The sequence below is a fragment of the Colletes gigas genome, unplaced genomic scaffold (genome assembly GCF_013123115.1).
Source record: "Colletes gigas isolate AHSC1104 unplaced genomic scaffold, ASM1312311v1 Colletes_gigas_Sc00013, whole genome shotgun sequence".
Classification (NCBI taxonomy): Eukaryota; Metazoa; Arthropoda; class Insecta; order Hymenoptera; family Colletidae; genus Colletes; species Colletes gigas.
In genome coordinates this window covers 5,200,758-5,222,053 of record NW_025106642.1, presented here as the reverse complement: position 1 = coordinate 5,222,053, position 21,296 = coordinate 5,200,758, and the positions used below count along the sequence as shown (strand labels likewise).

At 41.9% G+C, this 21,296-nt stretch overlaps 1 protein-coding gene across 1 annotated transcript in view; it reads right to left on the bottom strand.

Moving 5' to 3' along the window:
* Positions 1-21,296, bottom strand: part of LOC122399487 (FH1/FH2 domain-containing protein 3) — a 250,892-nt gene that overhangs the window by 28,750 nt on the left and 200,846 nt on the right. The window contains exons 6-12 of the mRNA XM_043400189.1: positions 13,233-13,746; positions 11,986-12,248; positions 10,602-10,708; positions 9,867-10,021; positions 8,155-8,785; positions 1,202-1,360; positions 327-509 (exon numbers count right to left, since the gene is read on the bottom strand). Coding sequence (XP_043256124.1) covers positions 327-509; positions 1,202-1,360; positions 8,155-8,785; positions 9,867-10,021; positions 10,602-10,708; positions 11,986-12,248; positions 13,233-13,746 — 2,012 coding nt within the window. The remainder of the gene's footprint in view (positions 1-326; positions 510-1,201; positions 1,361-8,154; positions 8,786-9,866; positions 10,022-10,601; positions 10,709-11,985; positions 12,249-13,232; positions 13,747-21,296) is intronic.

The window sequence follows — 21,296 nt, the reverse complement described above, 5'->3', positions numbered from 1 at the left end:
ATTCTTTTATTGCTTCTTTTCTTCATGGAGGCATTCAAGACTGCACTGGTATCTTTATTCTCCATATTTAAAATTGCACAACGCGTAAATATTATTTTGTAACAACTCACGTTGAATTTGTTTGGTGCAATGGCATGAATACGTATTCTAATTAAAAGAGAAATCGTATTTTAAGGTAATCGTCAACATGAAAAGTATCAATCAATATACGTGCGATCAATGCCTGTAAATCTAGTGTTAAACAAAATACGTACTTTATTTTTATCCGATTTACTTGTATTACGATATTTGCTGTACGCGAGTAGTTTATAGCCGTTTCGACTCACCTTCTCCGAATTCTCAAAGTCCAGCTTGAACGCCCAAAGTTTCAGCCTGGCGGGTAACTCCGAGATGGAGGCCAAAGTTAGAAGAAACTGCTCGGCCGATCCCAAAGGTAGGTCAGGATTGGCGGCCTGCGCCTCTTGTATCCTCGACCTCTCCTCCTCGGTCGGCAGCATCGTCAATAGTTTCTATCGCGAGGGAACCGAGGGGGGGCGAGGGATAGGAACGAACGAAGAAAAGAAAACGAACAAGAAAATTAGAGAAACGAGGAAAAACCGCGAAAACATAGCGTACGCGGTGTTTCAACAGAACCTTTGGGCTAATCGTGAACCAAGAATCGCGACACGCCATCGATTAGGATTCGAAACGAAACTGGGATCGTGATGTAAATTCCGTATCGGGAGAAAATTGAGAAAGAAGTGGATAGATGTCAGAGATATTCGTCGGCTTCGAAGAGCAATGTGATAGCATTTTTATTAAAAAGGCATTTCGTACACCAAATAGTTCCAGAGGTGTGCAAATACTTCATGACGTTGAAAGACAGCAGAAAATTCTCAAATAATAAATAAATATTACGTGTCTATTAATCAGAAGGATTACCTATTTAAGTCACGTCAGATCGAGTCTGGTCCAAGATTTTATATTACACTTCTAAACTGAACCAAATGTCTGATAATATCGAACTCGATGTTCGCGAATATTTGCACACCTCCAATCGATAAATAATCTTGTATTTGTCTGTTAATGTCGCTTAAATATAATAAAACTAGGAACCTTCGAAAGGACAAGAAATTCAATTGTAATTCAATTATCACATGACAAAATACTGATTAATCAGAGATCTTGTATAGGATTTAGGTAAAATGAATGAAATTCTTACCTCGATACCCTCCCTGTTCATAATGGTCGCGTCCATTTTCAAGATCGCGGTCTTGATCGATCTCGGTGGCGGCAACTTGGTCATACCGATGTTGATGGCGTTCGATCTTTTATGGTCCAGCACGATGATCTCCTTGTTCTTGTTCATCTCTTGCTGCTTCTGCTCGACGGGAGAGAAAAGAACAAACACGCTTAGACGGTGATCGAGAATTCATGGTCGCTGGGTAACTTGAAAAGTGTTTCCATAAATGCTGCGACACTCAAAATCGTGAATTTAATCAGGAACGAACACCGTGCACGAATGACTTTCCAAACGAAAAGCACGATCGACCGTCGAAATCGCGTGTATATTCAACCGCGTGTAAAATATTCATATTCCAAACTGACGGGAAACGGAAATACAGAGAGACGAAAACACCCGGTAATGTATTGGCTATTTTTACGGGCCAATCGGCGGAAAGTAATATTATTATTGGCGATGCGAGTTTAGCAAAGTTCGATAACGAATGATGCGCACGGCAACGGTGCACGATGCTAACGCAAACAGTGCAACGAATAAACAAAAGCTCGAAGGGGGAAAGAGAGATTGGAGAGGCAAGTGAATTAAAAAGTAAATACATCCAAGTTAGTTAGTCAGTGTACTTGTCGGAAACGTGAATGTATTAGCAGTGTAGGTTGTTACGCGTTCGTGCAAGCAGGTTCGTTTTAATTATTAGATCGAACAAAATATCGATTCTTTGCGTGTTAATGGCAAGCGTAACAAACGGCAGAAAAACGTGTACAACGAGTGCAAGCTGATTCGGGATTAGAGAAACACGTTCGTTAAATGAAGTTAAGAAATTAGGACTCACCTCCTGTAAAATTCCAGCATGCCATTTCGTTCATTTTTCGTGCGAGCACCAAGAATATTGCAAATAATACAAGAAAAAATTAGTCGTATTGTATTAAACCACCATCACCACCACCCATCCGCTATTCGCCGTATTATTATTCGCGATCATTATCACGGGATATCGTTACAGTTACGGATCGTATTAATTTACGCAGTGTTATTGTTAAAGTTACTTCGTTAGACTAACGGAGCCTATTATACCAAGATTGTGATCGTTCGTGTGTATGATCGTCCGGTGAAATCTCTGTAGCAAACCGCGCGGTTAAAATAATATAGCACGAGGGATAAAGGGTAACGCGAGAATCCAAACTCCCATTTTAACCAGTTTTTTCCTAACAATTCCGACGAGAATGTTCTTTCGAACTTGCAGCATACGTCAACCTCGAAGCTTCGAAATGAAAAAAAACCCCTCGTACCGTCTTGCCGCAAAATTTTAATAAGGATTCCACCGGATCTTTTCATTCCCGATTAGCAGATCATTTTTTATACAAATTCAAGATAATAATGTGATTAAAAAAAAAAGAAGAGAATATCATCTCTTCTCTGAAGCTTTAATGAGGACTTCGTGCCGTCACAGTATTTTTATACCGACTTCATAAATAATGTAACAGTATCTTACTCGTCGACGAACAGGAAAAATCTCTCATTAGTCAGATCCGCGGTTCATATGAATTCTATTTATCCATAGCAATTTCGATTGGCGTTCGTAATGCTCCCGAATGTAAATGCATTTTTCCCCTTTATCCGCAAATCGACGTCGACTCCTTCATAAATATGAAACTGGAGATATCAATCGCCTTAAAGATTATCGGGTAGCGATAAGTCGTGGCTCGAGGAAGATCCAAAGAAACAGAGACTCTCTATCTCTTCCAATATCTACGTTCTACGGACAAATTAAATCGCTCGAAGGCGGTCAATATTTGCTGTAACCGATATTTACGCAACAAAATCCGAGTACGTCGAGTCTCGTTAAATTTACAGAGGGATCAACGAAAAAGAGGTAGAAAAAAAAAAAATGGCCAACAACGTCCCGGTGATTTCTTTCCTCTTTCTGTCCCGTCTCGTTCGCTTGCTCCAATTTCACTCCGCAGCACTCGGTGTTCCGTAATTTTCCCGATTCACGCCGTCCCTTTTTCCCTTCGCCCTTCTTTCGCCCGTTTTCTCGCGAAAAGTCTTGTCGGACTCTTTGCCAGGCATTAATTATTATCGGACTCCGGTGTAAATGTAAAAGTTCAAAGGACCAGCAGGCAAAAAGCATCGTTCCGAAGACGAGGCGGAAGAGGCGGAGGCCGAGACACGGTGCACGAGTAAAGAAAAGACGCGACTCGAGAGAAAAGACAATACCAGTGTCACAAGTTGGGACAGTGATTCTTAACCACCGCGCTGAGAAACATCCAACTCTTTGAAAATAGCTACTCTGTACTACGAATGTTGAATTCATTTTCTACAGTTTTTAATTCTTCGTTTCGATCTTCCATCATTTGGGTCCTTAATAAAATATAGCAGAGAACATACTTCTCTTTTTTTTTAATTTCTTTGAATAGAAAATGTGTTCAATTCTTAATTAATTCTATTTACTTTGAACTTCAATTTCAGTTATTATTATTTGCACGAAATTTGAAGAATAATGTTTCCCTATATCGTCAAAAAGTTAAACTCTTCATGGACGATTTTTTCTTTTTATAATCTGTAGTTTTTGGTCTATTTATTATTGATATAATTATAAAAAACTAAACGTCCACATATGTGGCCAAGGGATTAAACTCCAGTAATGACGAATTTATCTCGTTTACAAGGACTTCCTGACCTCTCGCGTTGTGTCGGCGTGTCCATTGGCTCGTGACGATTTAAAACGCGAGGCAAGAACGGTCAAAGCCGATAAAACTGGCATGTAATTACGGGTAGTAATTAGCGACGAGCCGACCGTTCGCGTGGAATCTCTGAACGCGGTCGGTGACGATCGTCGAAGAATTTCCACCGGTTTTCACCAACCGAGGGAAAACGCGTGTTACCCGGAGACGACGTGGCATTATCCGATATCCACGGTGAAATTAATGTGCGTGAGATGTGAGCCACTACGGCACGTGGAAAAACGTGATTCTATTCGGACCATCAACGCTATCGTGAAGAAACCAACCGTCGGGTTTCTCGGCCTATTAAATCGCACGTATTCCAGGCGAGAAATATTCCACGCGTAATATCATTTCGCGACTCTTACGTGGCGTTACCGTGATTCTATTTCTTATCTTTCGTTCGAAAATTCCACTGCAACTATTTCCCGAAATAGAAATCCCTACGGTGGAAATTTTCCGCGGGGAAAAGATTAATTGAAAGGGATAGAAGAGGCGCGAACACGCGTGTAAATGCAATTTCTGTATGCCCACGAGATATTACCGGCCTTACGAGCACGCTTTTCCTGTGAATTTCTATTTGCCGGAAAATTTACTCGATACGTACGCGATTCAACGCTAGCGCGAGACAGAATTGCGCGTGGCGAAATGGGAAATACGTATGCCCGTTTCCGTTCCTCGAACGAAATTTATTCAATGGAATCCGATAATGCAAAGCCCGGGGAAAACGACATCTCGTTAGAAAAATTCGCGAATTTAAGAAATTCCCGGTTACGCGGCTCGCGTAATTTTAATGGCCGGCTCATTCAATTTCAAGCGTGTTTTCTAACGAGCTCTTTTTCGCGTCGCGAGATTTTAATAAAGGAGATAAATATCACCGACGTCCGCAGCGATTAATTTGGACAATTTTTTATTCCGGATATTAGAAGATTCTTTTTTAGTTTCAATGTTGCCTGATAAGACTAATTATGAAAAAATTCCTTTAAGGTTTCGGTAGAAAGGAATGTTTATATTTAATTAAGACAGACTATGACAGCATATTTTCTTCGATGAAAATATATTTACGCCAAAACGTACCGTTTAAGATTTAAGGGCGCCCTCGTCAATAAATTGTTTTCAAGACCAACAGTTCCTTTCGCTTCGAGGACTATCAAAAGGGAAGCAAATTCCATTATCCAAACTTTTTAACGATATCTACCGGGAAGTGTTTTCAATTAAGACATTCCACGTTTAACGAGTAAAATCGCTCAAGAGCCTCGTCGACTGTGCGGGAGAAAAAGTCTCTTCCTTATACCCGGGCCCTATGAAACAACGCGAAAGAGAATCGAAAGAACAACGGGAAAGAAAAGGTAGCGGAATAACGGAGGAAACTTAAATCCTTTGAGCTCGTTGACATTCGTAGCTGACCAACGGCGTAATATTTTCTGTTTTTCTTCGCGACGCGAAGAAAGGGGAACGGAAGCGCCGCAGCTGCGGGGCTTTTCGCGATTTAAAGAACTCCAGCCTCCCAGGAAACTTCGTCGTCCTCTTTGACAATGCGCAAACAATCGCGCCGGTTCGAGCGAATATTAAACGCGGCGAATATTTTAATAAACTTAACAGGAAGTTCCGCGGGAAGCCGTAAAATCAAACGCGCGAATAGGGGGACGGGGATCGACGCGAGGGATTTTTATCCTCTTAAGCTTTGGTAAACGTTTCTCTTTGCCCCTCGAACGAGAAACGTTCCTAGAATCGAGATTCCTCGGCCCCGCGGAGCGATCCCGGGGCGTTCTGTTATTGTATACGCAATCGAAAATAAAGCCGTTTAAGGGCGAAGCGGTTTAAGGGGCGCGCAACCCCCTCGCGAACAGGGCGGATTAAACGTGTAATCCGCGTCAAAGGCATCGGGAGAATTGGAACGAAGCCTCGAGTCGTGTTCGAGTGACGGCTCTTATGTTTATGCGACTGTAAATGGTGGCAATGAATACCCTTGGCCCTCTGTGACAACCCTGATCTAATCCTATTACGAATATGTGTCAATCGGTGGTCGCTGAGCAGCGTGCATTTTATTTTTAAATTTCGAACCCTCCAATGTATTATATTAAAAAATAGTACTTCTTAAGACGCGTAAGAACCACCCCTTTTTGCAGCTGGACAGCGAACGCGTTGAAGCGTCTCGACGCCAGTTCGAACGCCGTCCACTGCCCTGTGATTTAAACGCGCGAAGGAAAAAGGAAGTCGAGGTCCGGTCGAGCCTTTAATTCCTTCCGTTATCGTCGAAACACGTTCGAAAGAATGCAGGGGAAAAGAAACGGTAGGCGGGGGGCTCGTATTTAATGCAATTCCCGGCACTCCATTTCGGACGGAGTTTTCCTGCAGTGTGTTTAATGCTCCACTCCGCGGCTGGTATCCTTTATTTAAAAATATCTCGAGAGGAACCGCCCCACGTGGCCAACCGAATCCTCGACATCGGGCTAACGAGACAATAATTACTGGCGAGCGAACAGAAAAAACATTCCCCGGCAATTGGATAACGGGTCCGGCGAGAATTTCGGCAAATGTTTGCTAATTAGAGGGGTGGATTACCATTAAACGAATTTCTCGCGAGCTCGAACGAAAGGGTTGTACAAATTATCGCGACGAGAATAGAAAATGTTTTCTCCCTCGACCGTTCGAAACTTTTCATCGATGTTTTAATATTAATAAAATCGCAAGAAACTTTTATCGAAACATTCTATAATATTTTCTTTGTATCTTCAAAAGATTCCAACAATTGATAAATTTAACGCAACTGGTACGTCACGATCCAAGTGTTATAATATATACTAAAATATTTAAAAAATATAAGGAGTACAGCGTAAATAAATTTTCTACCACAGAATGCAATCGAACGATCGAGTTGCTAACTTTTCAACTTCCATCGGTGCAAGAAGTATCCGAATTGCAAAGCTTCGTTGCAAAAACGATCCATCTTTATTTACAAAGGAGTTCAGTTACACGCGGGAGCTTCGCAACGAAACTTTTAATCGCCACGAAGGGACGCTATCTCGCGCCACGATTAATTAATTTTGTCCGCGAGAATAATTCCCCAAACAATGGAAGATACAGAACGAGTGGAAATAAATCATTCCTGCCACAGCCAACGGTCATCCCTTGGACATCGTCGCAAGAAAAGGACTTTGCGAGGACACCGGGGGAAAATAACGATTTCCTTGACCTCCAGGTTCGAAGGTTTCGTCCCCTCTAAGCGCATGACAACCTCCTGAAGCAGCTTTGTGTATTCTGGATTGTGGGTACCCGCGACCAGCGGAATTTCAGCTGAAAAGCAGACGTACGGCGGAGCATTCGCTCTTTGGAGCGAGTTTAACGAATCAAGAGTCGCGGGATGACTGACGTCGTTTGTTGTGGTCCGCCAAAGAGAGAAGAAACAAAGAAATGCCTAAGATTCATGGGGGGGCGGCTGTACAGCGTTGACCTTTTGCTCGAAATTCCCTTTGGGGTAATTAAATTTCCTGTCGCGGGCAATGGATTTTGAGAAACCGCGAGAGCCAGACGGATAAGTGGTTTTGCATCGACGCGAAGGGAAACCGGAAACTCGGCCATGTCGCGTGCATTGTTCCCTTGGTTACGGGGGGAGGGAACCGAGGCTTTCGAAAAGCAATTATTTTTTGTTACCAGAAAGGGATTTAGAATTCGGCGATAGAGCGACCCCGGGAGCCACGGGTTCGATCGTGAATAGTCAACGGATTTAACGTTCCCTTTGAATCATTTTGCCGCGACGAGGGATTAAGTGACCAGCTTTTTCCACCCCCTCGCGAAATCAAAACGGCACGGTGGAATTTCATCTAAACAATTCCAACGGGAATAATAACAGCTACGTTTTCAATTCTCTCGTCTTTTAAAATATACTAAATAAGATCAGGATGTGCATACGTGTAGATAGCACAGTTTTAAAAATATTAAATCGATGAATTCAAGTCGTATTTAAAACATAAATTACAGGATTCCCCCGATAGAAGTGAAAGTCTCGTACTCGCGCTTATAGAACTGATATAAAGGACAGTAAAGAGAAAGAGTGACGTTAAGAAAGTGTTACTTTTGGCTCGATAGGTCGCGAGACGTCCACCGACGAATCGTACAGAGTCACGGGTTTCATCGTCGCGCGAATATTAATGAATAACCAAACCTCTGACCAAGAGGATGCACCCGGAGGACAGAACGAGGACTGCTCACCTTGGTGATGAGATCCTTGGCGCGGCTCTCGAACAGATGCTCGAGCTTCTGCGTGTCAACAGGTACCGGCGATAGCTCGTCCCATATCATCTTGTTTTTATCGAGCCTGGACAGTATGATGGGATCGTCCCTGACCTCCTTCCAGAACAGCTTCACCGTCTTCTTGCTCTTCTTCGTGAACGTAGGCGGCGGACTCTTTGGCGTGTTGCTGGCGTCGGTGGACGTTGGCGATCTCGGGGACTTGAAATTCATCCCGAACAGGGGCGGAGGGGCCTGAGGAAGCGGCGGCGGCAGCCTCGCCCCCAGGGGCGGCGGTGGCGGGGCACGAACACCGCCGGGCGGTGGCACCATGGGCGGCGGGGGCGGTGGAACCCCGTTGGTCACGTTCACGGGACCGAGAACGTCGACCTCGTCGTCGGAATTCAGATCGGTGAAGTCGAGGTCGCAGAGGGCCAGCGGTCTCTTCAGTTTCTTAATCAACTCCTCCCAGTGGAGCTCGTTTTCCGATTTCTTCGCCTCCTGCAGCTTGGGCAGGTTGTCGCCGGTCGGCGACTTCAAAACGTCCGCCTTCGATTTTGATTTCGCGAGACCCTCCTTCGCCTTCGAGATCAGACCACTCATGTCACCTATCCTGTAAACGCGAAAGTCCAGGGCTGTAGACACGTTCGAGAGTCCATTCGAGACTCTCGACTCTTTGATTACGAAAGGCGTACATACAGGGTGGTCGGTCACCGTTTGAAAATTGGACCACTTTCATGAGGTTTTCTCACTTTATGGTGTTAGGGAACAACTTTTCCAATATTGTTAGAATTTCTAGTTATTCTTCATTAAAATACGCGTTGTTTGCATTTTGAAACATTAAAATCCTCCGATCCGTTCTGGAGTTATGGAGAATCATTCATTCCTGGTCAGGCATTATATTTTCGGTAAGGAATTTTTTTCTCGAAAGTGGGTAGGATTTCAAGGGTATGTCTATTCAACAAAAATGATTATAATTGACCCCTGCAATCATAAAATAATTTTTTCAAAATGATTTGAAATTTTAAAATTTTCCAGTCGATATGGAACTTTAAACGTTAATAACTTTTTAACGAAGCCTCAAGCAACAAATTGATATTCTTCATTTTCGTCTTATTTTGGTTTTTAGAATCACCCATTATATTCTTTCCCAGGGGTGGTCGAACACCCTGTATACGCCCTTACAAGGTCATCATATAGTAGACGAATGAATTCACAAAAAAATATACGATATTCCCCGAAAAGTAACGTAAATACTAAAAATTGATACACCCTATCGTATCCTACATGGTCACGAAAAACTGTAAAATTTTTTTCAAATTAGAACAATCTCCGAAAAAATCGCTGGCTAGTAATAGCTGCATAAATACAATATCCATTTACGGGACAGAGCCACGAAAATTTAATTAAAATTTGATAGAATCTGGCAGAAAATTCATAAGCGAACGCCTGGGATAATATCACGTGCTCGTTCCAAGATAGGAAACGTTTGGTAGAATCTCATCGAGTAACGAAATCGATTCTTTCCCCGAGCCGACCGTGCTCGCATCGACGACCGATTTCCTGTCACGATTTACATATCGAACCCTGGAATCGTATTTAATTGCTCAACAACAATGGACACCGGTGTCTCGCAATCTCGGGCCCCCCTTAACGGACTCGAATCTCGTTCACGCGTCGCACGACTGAATTACCTGGAGACCTTCTCCTCGACCGGGCTGCTCGGTATAAGATTTTGAGCCACCAGCTTTTGTGTGAGATCCTTGACGGTTCCTTCCCTCTTCAGCTGTAAAACCACTCGACGATCCTCATCCTCGTCGGTGTGATTGCCCTCGTCGCACTCGACACCCTCGTCCGGGCTCTTCCCGTACCACGGCTTCTTCTCCTCCGAGTCAAGTTTGTTCGCTGCGTTCATCAGGGGCGTCAAGTCCTTCCTGCTGTTCGTCCTGGACAGCTTATTCGAGGGCGAGTCCGCGTTTCTTTCGTACGACGTGCCGTTCGTGTACCGCACGCCGTTCGTCGGGAAAGGACCTTCGCAACGCCAATACATTTTAATTCCGCGGATGATCCCTCGTTACGTGCAAATCCAATTCAAATTACTTGGTCGATCTCGAAATTTGAATAAATCGGAGACAAAGTATTCTGTTCTCATTTATCAATCGATTTAAGAGCCTGACAAACTGGACATTTCCGATTAAAAGACATTCTCCCAATTTTTGAAATTTTCACAGTATTGTATGGATAGATAAATCGTACAAAATTACGTTTAGAATTAAGAAAACAATGAATTCGTATTTTCTTTAGTTAAACTCTTTCTATCGATTGATGAATCGTCGTTGAGAGTGAAATTTCTATTATTTCCGTGTCCACCGTAAATAGCGAGAATTAAACGTCGATTACTAACTTTCCTGATCGTCCGAATGACCCACGGATGCTCGCATATTCGCCGTGGCCTCTTGTTGCTCCCTGATGAAGCTTCTCTGTCTCTCGGCTCGTTCCCTTCGACGTCTTAACGCCGGTGTCACGCCAACGTCCACTGAAAGCCCCAATAAATCACTGCGTTTCTCAACTGTTCGCCGCTGTTACACACGCCCCCGATCATTTTCTGCATCAACCTATAATTTACTATTTACCGAACGAGCCGCTTATACCGTACGGTCGTTTACGTTCCCGACGAATTCGCGCCGGTTCGAGCCTTTCGTTTGATTTATGGCCCTTGACGTACGGATCGACGCGCCAACGACAGCTCCAATAAATTCGCGTGTCGTTTCTTCGCGATAAAAAAAGAACCTACGTCGGATCAATTACTTCCTCGTTCGTTCCTTCGACGTGAAACTGACCAAAATTAAATTTTCAATCCTCTGAATTCTATAAAAATTTCCCTGCCAAAACGGTTAAATCTTTAACCGGTGCTAAAAATAAAAATTCTATAAACATAGTCGAATAAAGGCTTTAAAAAAGAAAGCTACAGGAAATACGAGTATCACAAGTCGACGATATTCGTGTAACTGTGTTTATGCGCGATGTATTTACTACTTGACATCCTCGAAAGTGATAGATGAAGCTTCCATTAATCTCTTGCTATTTCTACACCGTTTCAAAATGCTGGTCATACGTGTCAATAAAATACTGACACCGTTGGAAAATGGATGGTCGTGTTTACAATTTGAAATGTCGATTCTACTAGTACCAACTTCAAATATGAATAGGTAGCAAAAGACTAATTTTAAATAATCAACACCAACGGTGACGAGAGTTTCACAACAAAATTACGGTTCCAGAAAGGGACACTCCATTCTGTACTACTAGTTAAGAAACGCGATGCAATAAAAAGTTTCAATCAACTCACGCAGCAGGAAGCTCGTATTCGAACGCAAGCACGAACCATCAGATCAGTTTGCTCGCGTTTCTTTCGAGTAAACACGATTTATCTGTTACACCCACTGTGCGTGCTCGTCCGAAATCGCTGCGTTTTCCGCGACGTTACGAGCGTCCTCGAGCACGGTCCCCTCTTGGCGAAACTACGGTTTTTCGCGCGCTGCGTCCGCAACGAAACGCACCGGGGGACTGAAAACCGCAAGGTCTCGCTCCCGAGAGAGGGACGATCCGTTAACGCGGAAATCGTCGCTCGTGGGCGTCCAAGTTCGTATTCACCGCGCGGTCGAATCGTTAACGAGCGGATTTGTGGCGATTGCATCGGCGACAGACACGCGCCAGCGAACAAAACGAGCGAACAAAAACCGAAAGCGAAGTTCCTTTAACGCGTGGAACGACGGAATAAGAATCGACAGCCAGGCGTCGTTTTTTTTTTACCTTTGTTCTCCTTGTAGCTGCCGTTCAGTTGAACCTCGCCCAGATGACCTTGCGAGCTTTGGGAACTGCTGGACTCGTCGTCGTCGTCCGGCAAACTCGAATTAAGCGTGTTGTTCAGGGAGTTTAGACCCAACGAGTGGTTTAGCCGCGGACTTAGGCGGGCGTTCAAGGACATCGACAACGGAGACGTGCCCGTCGAGTGTCTGCGGGATTTTCGTCGCTCGTGCGAATCCACCAGGGACTTCCGGTTCCGCAGCGTCTTCCTGCAGGCACAAGGGCAACCGTTCCCGGTGAATTGTTTGCGGAAGTGATTACAGGCTTTTCGTAGTGGATCTAGCAGTTCCGTCCACTGGATTCAGGACAAGTTCTCTTTACAATTCTACCACCCGGACCGGATACGATTATGTTTCGCTGGTTTGAGAATATTGCATCGTGCGTGGATACTCGGATAGTGGAACGCAGAATGTCAAAAGTTAAGAAAATTATCGCTGAAGAAGTATTTTAATCTTAATTGTACAAATTATTGTATGTACCGCCTATACACTTTCCAGTTGCAATTTTTTGAAATTTTTATTATTGCACTTTGTTCTCCTCAAAGTATACGATAACTCTTATTGGAAACATTTTTCTTTTCAGATTACTGTAAATGCCTTAAAAATCGACCGTTAAGATGAACACCCTGTAAAGTGTCGAAGTAAATGACAAAATAAACACAGAGGACGGTATAAATAGTAATAGTTAATACATTCATATGATAGGGGATGAAATGCCCTTTAAAATGAGCTTTCGAACGAGTCGATAGCGTAATTGGTTCCGGAGATATGACGATTTTAGTTTCAAGTCGATTGGCTAGTTTCGGAGATAAAAGGGTTCGAAGTGTTTGTTTACGTCGCGAGGTCAATGAACTTACTACGACGTTGTCTCATTCACAAATAGTCAAATTAAATATATAAATATATTCAAGCCAAACATTTCTACACGTGCTATATACACACTACTTAAACAACGCTTTCCGAAATTACACATCTTCCAATATAAAATCTTTATACTAATCAAAATTACTTCCTTCGAAATCTCCAATCTCCCCAGAAGTCGAAATATTTCTCTAACGTTCCTTAAAAATTCCCTTCCCTTTAAGAATCCCTTCGGCGAGTATCACCGACGCGATACAATATCCCGTAAATCGTCGAACGCAAAACGCGAAGATTTTCATCGGCGGGAAGAGCGACATCGGCGAAAATCGATACCTGATGTTATCGTCGAGCTGACGGATAGGTGATCCCCTGTCGTTCCCGTCCTCGTGGTGAAGCACGGCCTCGTAGATCTGGAACTGCCTGAGCAGATCGAGGTCGGTGCCCTGCTTCGACATGTACCTCTGAATGATGCCCTCGATCCCCTGCTCCTCCAAACAGTCCACCTGGTCGTAATAAGTGTCCTGATCCGGTATGCCATTCAGACACTTGTTGACCAACGTCGTGGCATAAATTAGAAGCTCCGTGTCCGCGGCATCGTAATCCTTCAGGAGCTTCATCACGTTGGTCCAAGGTATCATGCCCCTGGACGTGTCCACGGACCTCACCGCCCTGACCAACAGCAGGCTGTTCGTCTCCACGTATTCGACGAACACCAGCAGCAGCTTCAGGGCGGTCTTCACCACCAGACGAAACCGGCTGGCTATCAGTGTGTATAACCACTGAACCGTCTGACCGTGTTCCATCACCCCATTCATACCATCCACGTAGAGCATCACCTGACCGAGAGCTGTTTGAACAGAAACAGAAGACTCTGAATTGATCCGGCCGGACGTTTCGTGTTTGCACGATGTCTATCGGACTTAAACGGGAGTAGGGATGTGTTCTCTGTAGAAATTTGGTTGTTTGACGGGTTGCGTTATTGTACGGAATGTTTTTCTATGGAATTTGGACTGAGGTTGATTCGAGTTGGTACATACTACGCGTTAGGTAGACGAAGGATTGTTTGAAATAATTATCAGAGCTCGTATAATGTTTTCTTTGCCCCATCGGTTCGCGTATTGTCACTAATTTGAAACCATTAATTAGATTTTGACGAGAGGAATATGTAGGGCTGCTTAAAGTGCAGCCTAAGGAGGTACCATATAGAGATTAGACTATCGTGGGGATTAAACGACACAGAATTTAGTTTTAAATTGCAGTCATAAATATTCATAATTTCTCTACTATCAGAACTAGAGTTAAGTTCGTTTCGAATTAATTTAACATTAAATTCAATCCATCCATTCGAGGACCGAAGGAAATAGTCGAATTAAAGTTTCGGTGATTTTTTTAAAATCCTAAATATTTTGAAGTTGCGTTTTCACAGACTGCTCTCGACTCGGTGAACCGTATTACGTCCGAAATTACTTGACAAATGAAACAAAGGGACGCTTGAACAATCCTAATGTTCACGTGGCGGCTAACACTCCGCGCGAGTTAAATACACACGCGCAGAGAAACGCTTCAACAATTTCACATGAATCATAACCGTGATGGTCCCTTTGTCTTCCCGAACAACGGCATATCCCCTCGCGCCGCAACTTTTTTCGGCAAAAACACCGGTGAAAAAAGCGTCGCTACGCTGACAGTCAACGCAAATACTCAATGAGAAGCTTTTGTCGCGTTCTCCGTTGGAGTTGGCACCGCCGGGTTAAAATCCATCAATCCTCCGGACCCGGTTCAGATCTACTTTGGTCATTTTCGTTCGAAGCGCCGCGCCGCGTTCGGATTGATTTTTTTCGGTCCATCTGCGAGGACGAATCTCGTGGCCAACATTTGACACGACGCTTAACGCGATCCGTACGGATTCGGGAATCGAACCACGCGTCAAATCCCGCGTCTCGTTGACCAGAAAATTCCGAAAATTTAATGAGGCGATACTGTCTTATTATTTACTAATTACAAATAAGTTCCAAGTCTTTCAAAAGGGGAGAACTGAGATTCTTTAACCATCTACAATTGTAACAGAAACAAATTTCTTGCAAGTGAAAAAGAAAAGAATTTTAATTTCTACAAATTACAAGGCGAAAGAGAATGCAATTACAAGTATTGTCAAGTGTAAGTCTGACTCTTTACTCGACATTCGTGCAACGCAAATTGCAAAAGAGAACGCTGCTGCAGCACCGAAACCAGCTGAGTTACGCAACGACGACTATTCGCGAACAAATTATCAACACGTAGAACGAACGTAACGCCAGCGTGTCAAAAGTTATAATTTACTTGGTGTGCAGGTACAAGTTCTAATTGAGCTCCAGGCATAGCTATACGACAATTAATTATCGAGCCACAGTGGATTAACCAGTTCTCAAGCAAATGTGTACAAGTAGACGGGCGGGTAATCGTGGTAAACATCCCTTATCGTCGATAAAGCATTATTTACCGTTGAGCAGGTGTTCGCAGCTCTTTCGTTCGCGTTCTCGTTCCTTGTCTCGAGCGTAGTGCCACACTTTGTCATAAAACTCTCATAAATAATCGGAACGGTCCTCTTTCTCTTCGAAACTTTCCCTCAAAACAGTTCCCAGATATAAACCCTTCCCCAACTACACGTATTTTTATCGTAATAAAGAAATATGTTTTTTCGTTCCTAGGGATATGTTTAAATGCATTCTTTGGAAATGAAATGCGAACGAGAAGAATCCTCTCTTGCATAGAGAATTTTATTAAAATGGGATCGCGATATCAGGACACCGGTTCAGAAATCGATACTGGACGTCTGCTTAAAACATACAAACGAGCCCTATTTCCATAAAATAGAAGACTCGATTTTCTACCACGTATTTATGCCTCTACGTGCCGCCATTATATATCGACGTTTCGTGTCTATGTAGTGAAAATATTGCCGTTCCAAGAAATAAGTATCTCCGGCCGGAGGGAATAATGGCCATTCTAATTTCCATCGATAACTACGAATCGATCGTGGGTCCGATCGGTTGGGAATTCAAATCGAAAATGGGCTTCGTTCTATCGATACTTTTCTCTTCTATTATCACCGCCAGTTACAGAAGCCTGGGAAACTTCCGTGCACGATTGTAAGCATTACTTTGAAAAGTACACGACATCTAAGGAACAGATACAACTTCGAGAAGTATACATTTACGTAAAATCACGGAGATGATATTCTCGTTTCGCTTTTAATTGCTACAAATCGATATCTCGAAAGATGGAGCACGCTCGTGAATCGGTTAAAAATTTCAGACTGTGTTCCACCATTTTGAAGCACAATTAAAAATTCACATTATTACTTTATTACGCTCCCGTTATATTAATTTGTTTCTCTCTGGCAATGTGGTAATATAATTACTGGAATTACGTCGACGAAAAATGTTCAGTGAATTGCATTTATTAATAACCACAAGGCTAGAAATTATAACGAAAAACGTAATATAAATTTGTAGAATGTTGTTACATTAAAATTAAATTTTTTATGATGGAATAAAAAGCTATTTGTCTCTTTGTTACATTTTAAATTTAATTGGTATTCATTTAATCTACTTAAAATTGCGGACGACATTGAAACAGCAAACAATGTATGCAGCTGCAGGATGGAAATACACGTGACTTGGAACCTTGGTACATGACACCAACGTTCACGGACACGTGGGACCAGATAATAACGAGGTACGCGATGGGGGAGTCACCGGTCTAGTTAGTCCCGGTATTGACGACCCCGACCTCGTAGAACTAGATAATGACATCTCTTGACTCGTGGAATTCGATGAGTAAAACGTCACACTCTCCGGACACGATACTTAAGAGTCGAGTACCGTAGATCGTGATTCTGAGAATCCCAAACTCGTGAGACTGAGGATCCAGATCACGAATCTGAGAGATATACCAGAGGTCTTGAGGATTATTGGAGAACCCACATGATTGGGTTGAAACCTGTAGGAAGCTCGAAGATCACTATGACTATAGACTCTCTGAGACAGTAGAAAATCATCTACGTTTTCTGATCGTGTCTTCCCATTAATCCACGTAAAAAGTAAATTAACGTATCTTTGCAGTTGGGCCTCAGTATTCGAAATACAAGCGTTCGAAGTTGAGATCGTTAGCAATACAAGACGCGACAGAAATCAAAAGATCCAGGACCAAGCGTTAGGACACCATATTAATAGTTCCTGAAATCTGATTTCGCTTCGATTAGGTTTTCGCGAGTCCCAGGATCGTGAGTATCGAGTTCGCAGAGTCCAATGCCATTCGAATCGCACGGGGACACTGCTATTAAGTCTTAGCACAATGGACTCGTCAGTATCATGTCCCTCGATAGCGATCTCTTGGGTTTCACGAGTCCTAGTTTCCCATTATCAGGCCCAGCGAGTTTCATACCACTGTCTGTTAAGTTGCACGAATCCCCGGTTGACAATACCGCGGTTTACAGGTCAAGAGTTTTCAGTACCGGGGGACATTGAATCGCTAATTTGCACTCATTAGTAACGCATTTAACGTTACCACGGTAACCCATGAGGTGTCTAGGATCGTCGGTATTACCAAACATATTTCGAAACATTGAATTTATAAATGAACCGTAGAAACTTTTTTTTCTTTAAATCAATGATATCGGATAATAACAAATAAGAAAAACTTTTGAAACAATGTCCAGAAATAATCTTCTAAAGCTCGTTCTCGTTACGGAGCGTGTCGCAAAAAATTGAAAAAAAAAATTCGCTGCTAGATCTCGAGCAGTCGTACAAAATTTAATGAGCTCTAGGCAACGTGCGCGAGACAGCGCACACGTACCATCATACGGGATATTTTGCGTCGGTACGCGGGACCCTGCCCAATGCAAAAGGGTTAAATCAGCGAAAACGCGTTACGAAATTGTCGGATAATGGAACTATTGTGTCGATCGAATGAAACTTTTCACCCGTGAAAAGATCGACCGGCTGGAAATTTACGTTCAATCCTGTTCTACGCCGGCTGCTCAAACTCGCTCGTTCTACTTGGTCGAACGTCTTTTTCGGCACATTATCCGTCCGCCAGATTCGAAAGATTTCGAGCAATGCAATTTGGTATTAACGCGTTAGGTATTCGCTGACCAACGAAAGGACCAAAATTTCGTAATTGTTTCCATCTTTCTTGCTTGGACTGTGAATAAATTAAAAATTTCGAACGTTACGATCGCAGATACTGTTTACCATAGAGCAGTAGATCGCTCGATTTGGACCAAACGACTCGTTTTTATATGAAAATTATTTAAAATTAATTTCTTTGCTGCAGTGTATAATAAATGATTCGATTACGATATAATTTTCCTTCGAACACATAACGAATACTATAGAATATGAATAATTTTTTACGCCACAGCGTTTTAAAAAGAATCCAGAATATTTATTGCTACGAAAATGTTATCGTCTCACTGGACAAGTGGTATTCGCGCCTCCATTGGCGAACAATGATGTTAAATCCAATGAATCGCGTTATTGTCGTAGACTGCATAGTCGAAATCCGTTTCGCGTTTCGTGCGTAGAATCTGGAATGCAGCTCGGTTCGCTGCAAGTGGAAATAATAGATTTAGATCATTACGATAGAACGCAGGATTCTCTACGCTTCTAGGAAAGAAAATTAAATATCATGACAGGGTGTATAATATTCTGATGTTATTTTTGTCTGAAATGTAACGAATACGCGTACAGAATTAAATTGGACCTTAACGTTAAATGAAACAGTCATCGACTCTGATGATGTCGCGTATGGAATTAATAATCACATATATTATCGTGAAATGCAACCCGTTTAGTTAATAGTGAAAATTAATACGCCAGGTATTCGATAATCAGAGCATGTCCAATAACTCGGACACCTTACTTATTAATAAATCGTAGTGTTCGCGCTAGAAAATATTTAATTGCTAAATAAACAGCGAAGTTTGTAGGACAGCTGCAATAATGCGCTGCATTAGTTACTTTTAGAATGTGGTTATAACACAGTGTGTTCCGGGATTCGCTACACAGGGTAACAAAACCTCGAACTAGTTGTTCGGAGAACTCCGATTGAGCGGTAGACGTTACCAAGAACTGTACGTGTGTATACAGACTGTTCTTGGCATAGTCAGCCGACTTCGGTTAGTCACATAAACAAGGTTTACTTCTAGATCAGCGGCTCTAGGTACCCGGGACGCTCGATCGGTTATGCCAACCATTCCCTGAAGCTTCCAGGCTCATGAACTTTCAGAACATTTAGCGCAACTAGGATGTCGAGTTATGGTGGAACGATAGCTATCAGTTATCGAAGGATTTCTTATCCACGGCCACTGAATAACGCTACGATTAAACATCATCTAAAATACAATCGTAGCGAGTCAAATTTGCATCTTTTCTATTAACGTCGTGATAGTCATTCGTTCGAAAACATATTTAATTTTGTATATTAGATACTGAAATTTTCATATGTTTTAATGAAGAAAGTAATAGTATTTTAATTTGTATCGAGCATATATTTTATCCTTCGAGCAGGACGCTGACATTGTTAACTGTACATTCACAATTAAATTACGTTATCGTCGAGACGTTCGTCTTCGAAGTAGGTTACACGATGACACGAAAAGTGGATCGCCGTGAAATTCGTAAGAGCGAGACATTCGGTCGAGTCACTGTTAAATTAAACATCAAGAAGTTCGAAACGCAACATTATAGAACGCTGAATTTTTGTATTTCTTTCGTTAAAACATACTTCTTCCGTATGTATATTCATAAAAAATGATTGTAATTGACCCTCACAATCAAAAATAATTTTTCCAGAACGATTTGAAATTTTTTAATTTAGGCGAAAAATCTCACACATACTCGAATTTTTTTTTCGAAAGTGCGTAGGATTTCTGGGGTATGTCTATTGACCAAAAATGATCATAATTGCTCCTCCTAGCTAAAAATAATTTTTTTAGAACGATTTGAAATTTTTTAATTTTGTCGAAAAATCTCACACCTACTCGAATATTTTTCTCAAAAGTGCGTAGGATTTTGAGGGTATATGTATTGACCAAAAATGGTCATAATTGATCCTCCTAGCTAAAAATAATTTTTTTAGAACGATTTGAAATTTTTTAATTTTGTCGAAAAATCTCACACCTACTCGAATATTTTTCTCAAAAGTGCGTAGGATTTCGAGGGTATGTGTATTGACAAAAAATGATCATAATTGATCCTCCTAGCTATAAATAATTTTTTTAGAACGATTTGAAATTTTTTAATTTTGTCGAAAAATCTCACACCTGCTCGAATTTTTTTTCTCGAAAGTGGGTAGGATTTCGGGGGTATGTCTATTGATTATTATTTATTGTAATTGGCCTCTGCAACCGAAAATAATTTTTCCAGGACGATTTGAGATTTTTTTTTTCGTCGAGAAATTTAAGCACCTACACCCTGTCGATTTTTCTTAACAATTAGTTTTTGATTTTTAATAAATTTGCTTGATGCCCTACAGAAAAGTTGTCTAATACTTTTTTGTAAGTACCCATGAGCTCTACTTCAGAAAAAAGTTTTATTGAAATGTATATACTATTGTAGGATTTATGGCTGTTTGGAAATTGTACCATGTTTATGGGTTTTTTTTTAATTTTACGGGGTTAAGGAACAACTTTTCCAATGTTCTTGGAATTTCTACATATTCTTCATCAAAATACGCGTCGTTTGCATTTTTAAACATTAAAATCGTCCAATGCGTTCAAAAGTTATGATGGTTTAAACATTCGCCTGAAATTTCAGGGAAACATATCAATGTATGGTCGGACATGCAATTTTCAGTAATGAATTTTTTTCTCAAAAGTGCGTAGGTTTTCCGTGGTATGTCTATTCACAAAAAATGATTGTAATTGACCCCCGCAACCGAAAATAATTTTTCTAGAACGATTTGAAATTTTTTAATTTCGTCGAAAAATTTCTGTATCTTTCGATTTTTTTTTCTAAATTCATTTTAACAAATTTTCATAACGTTGCACAGTGATGATGTTTAGTACTTTTTGGTAGATTTCTAGTAGATCTACTGCACTGGCTGTTTAACATTTTGACACAGGACGAACTTGTCGTTCAATTCCTGAGCTTCTTTGCATCATAATTTATTACGCTCCTCTCATATCTTTCGATCTAGCACCATAACTATTTTAACGGCCCGTAATATACGCGAAATATGACACGAACACGTACGAAAGTTATTAAAAACGGCGTCAACGAAAACGTAGAAAACAAGCCGCGAGAGAAAAATTAATTACAAACTAGATGGAACTCTTGAACTTCACTGATAAGGAACACGCAACGTTGGCGAAATTTAATTATCGCCGCCCCTGCTTTCGCGTTCAAAAAAAGT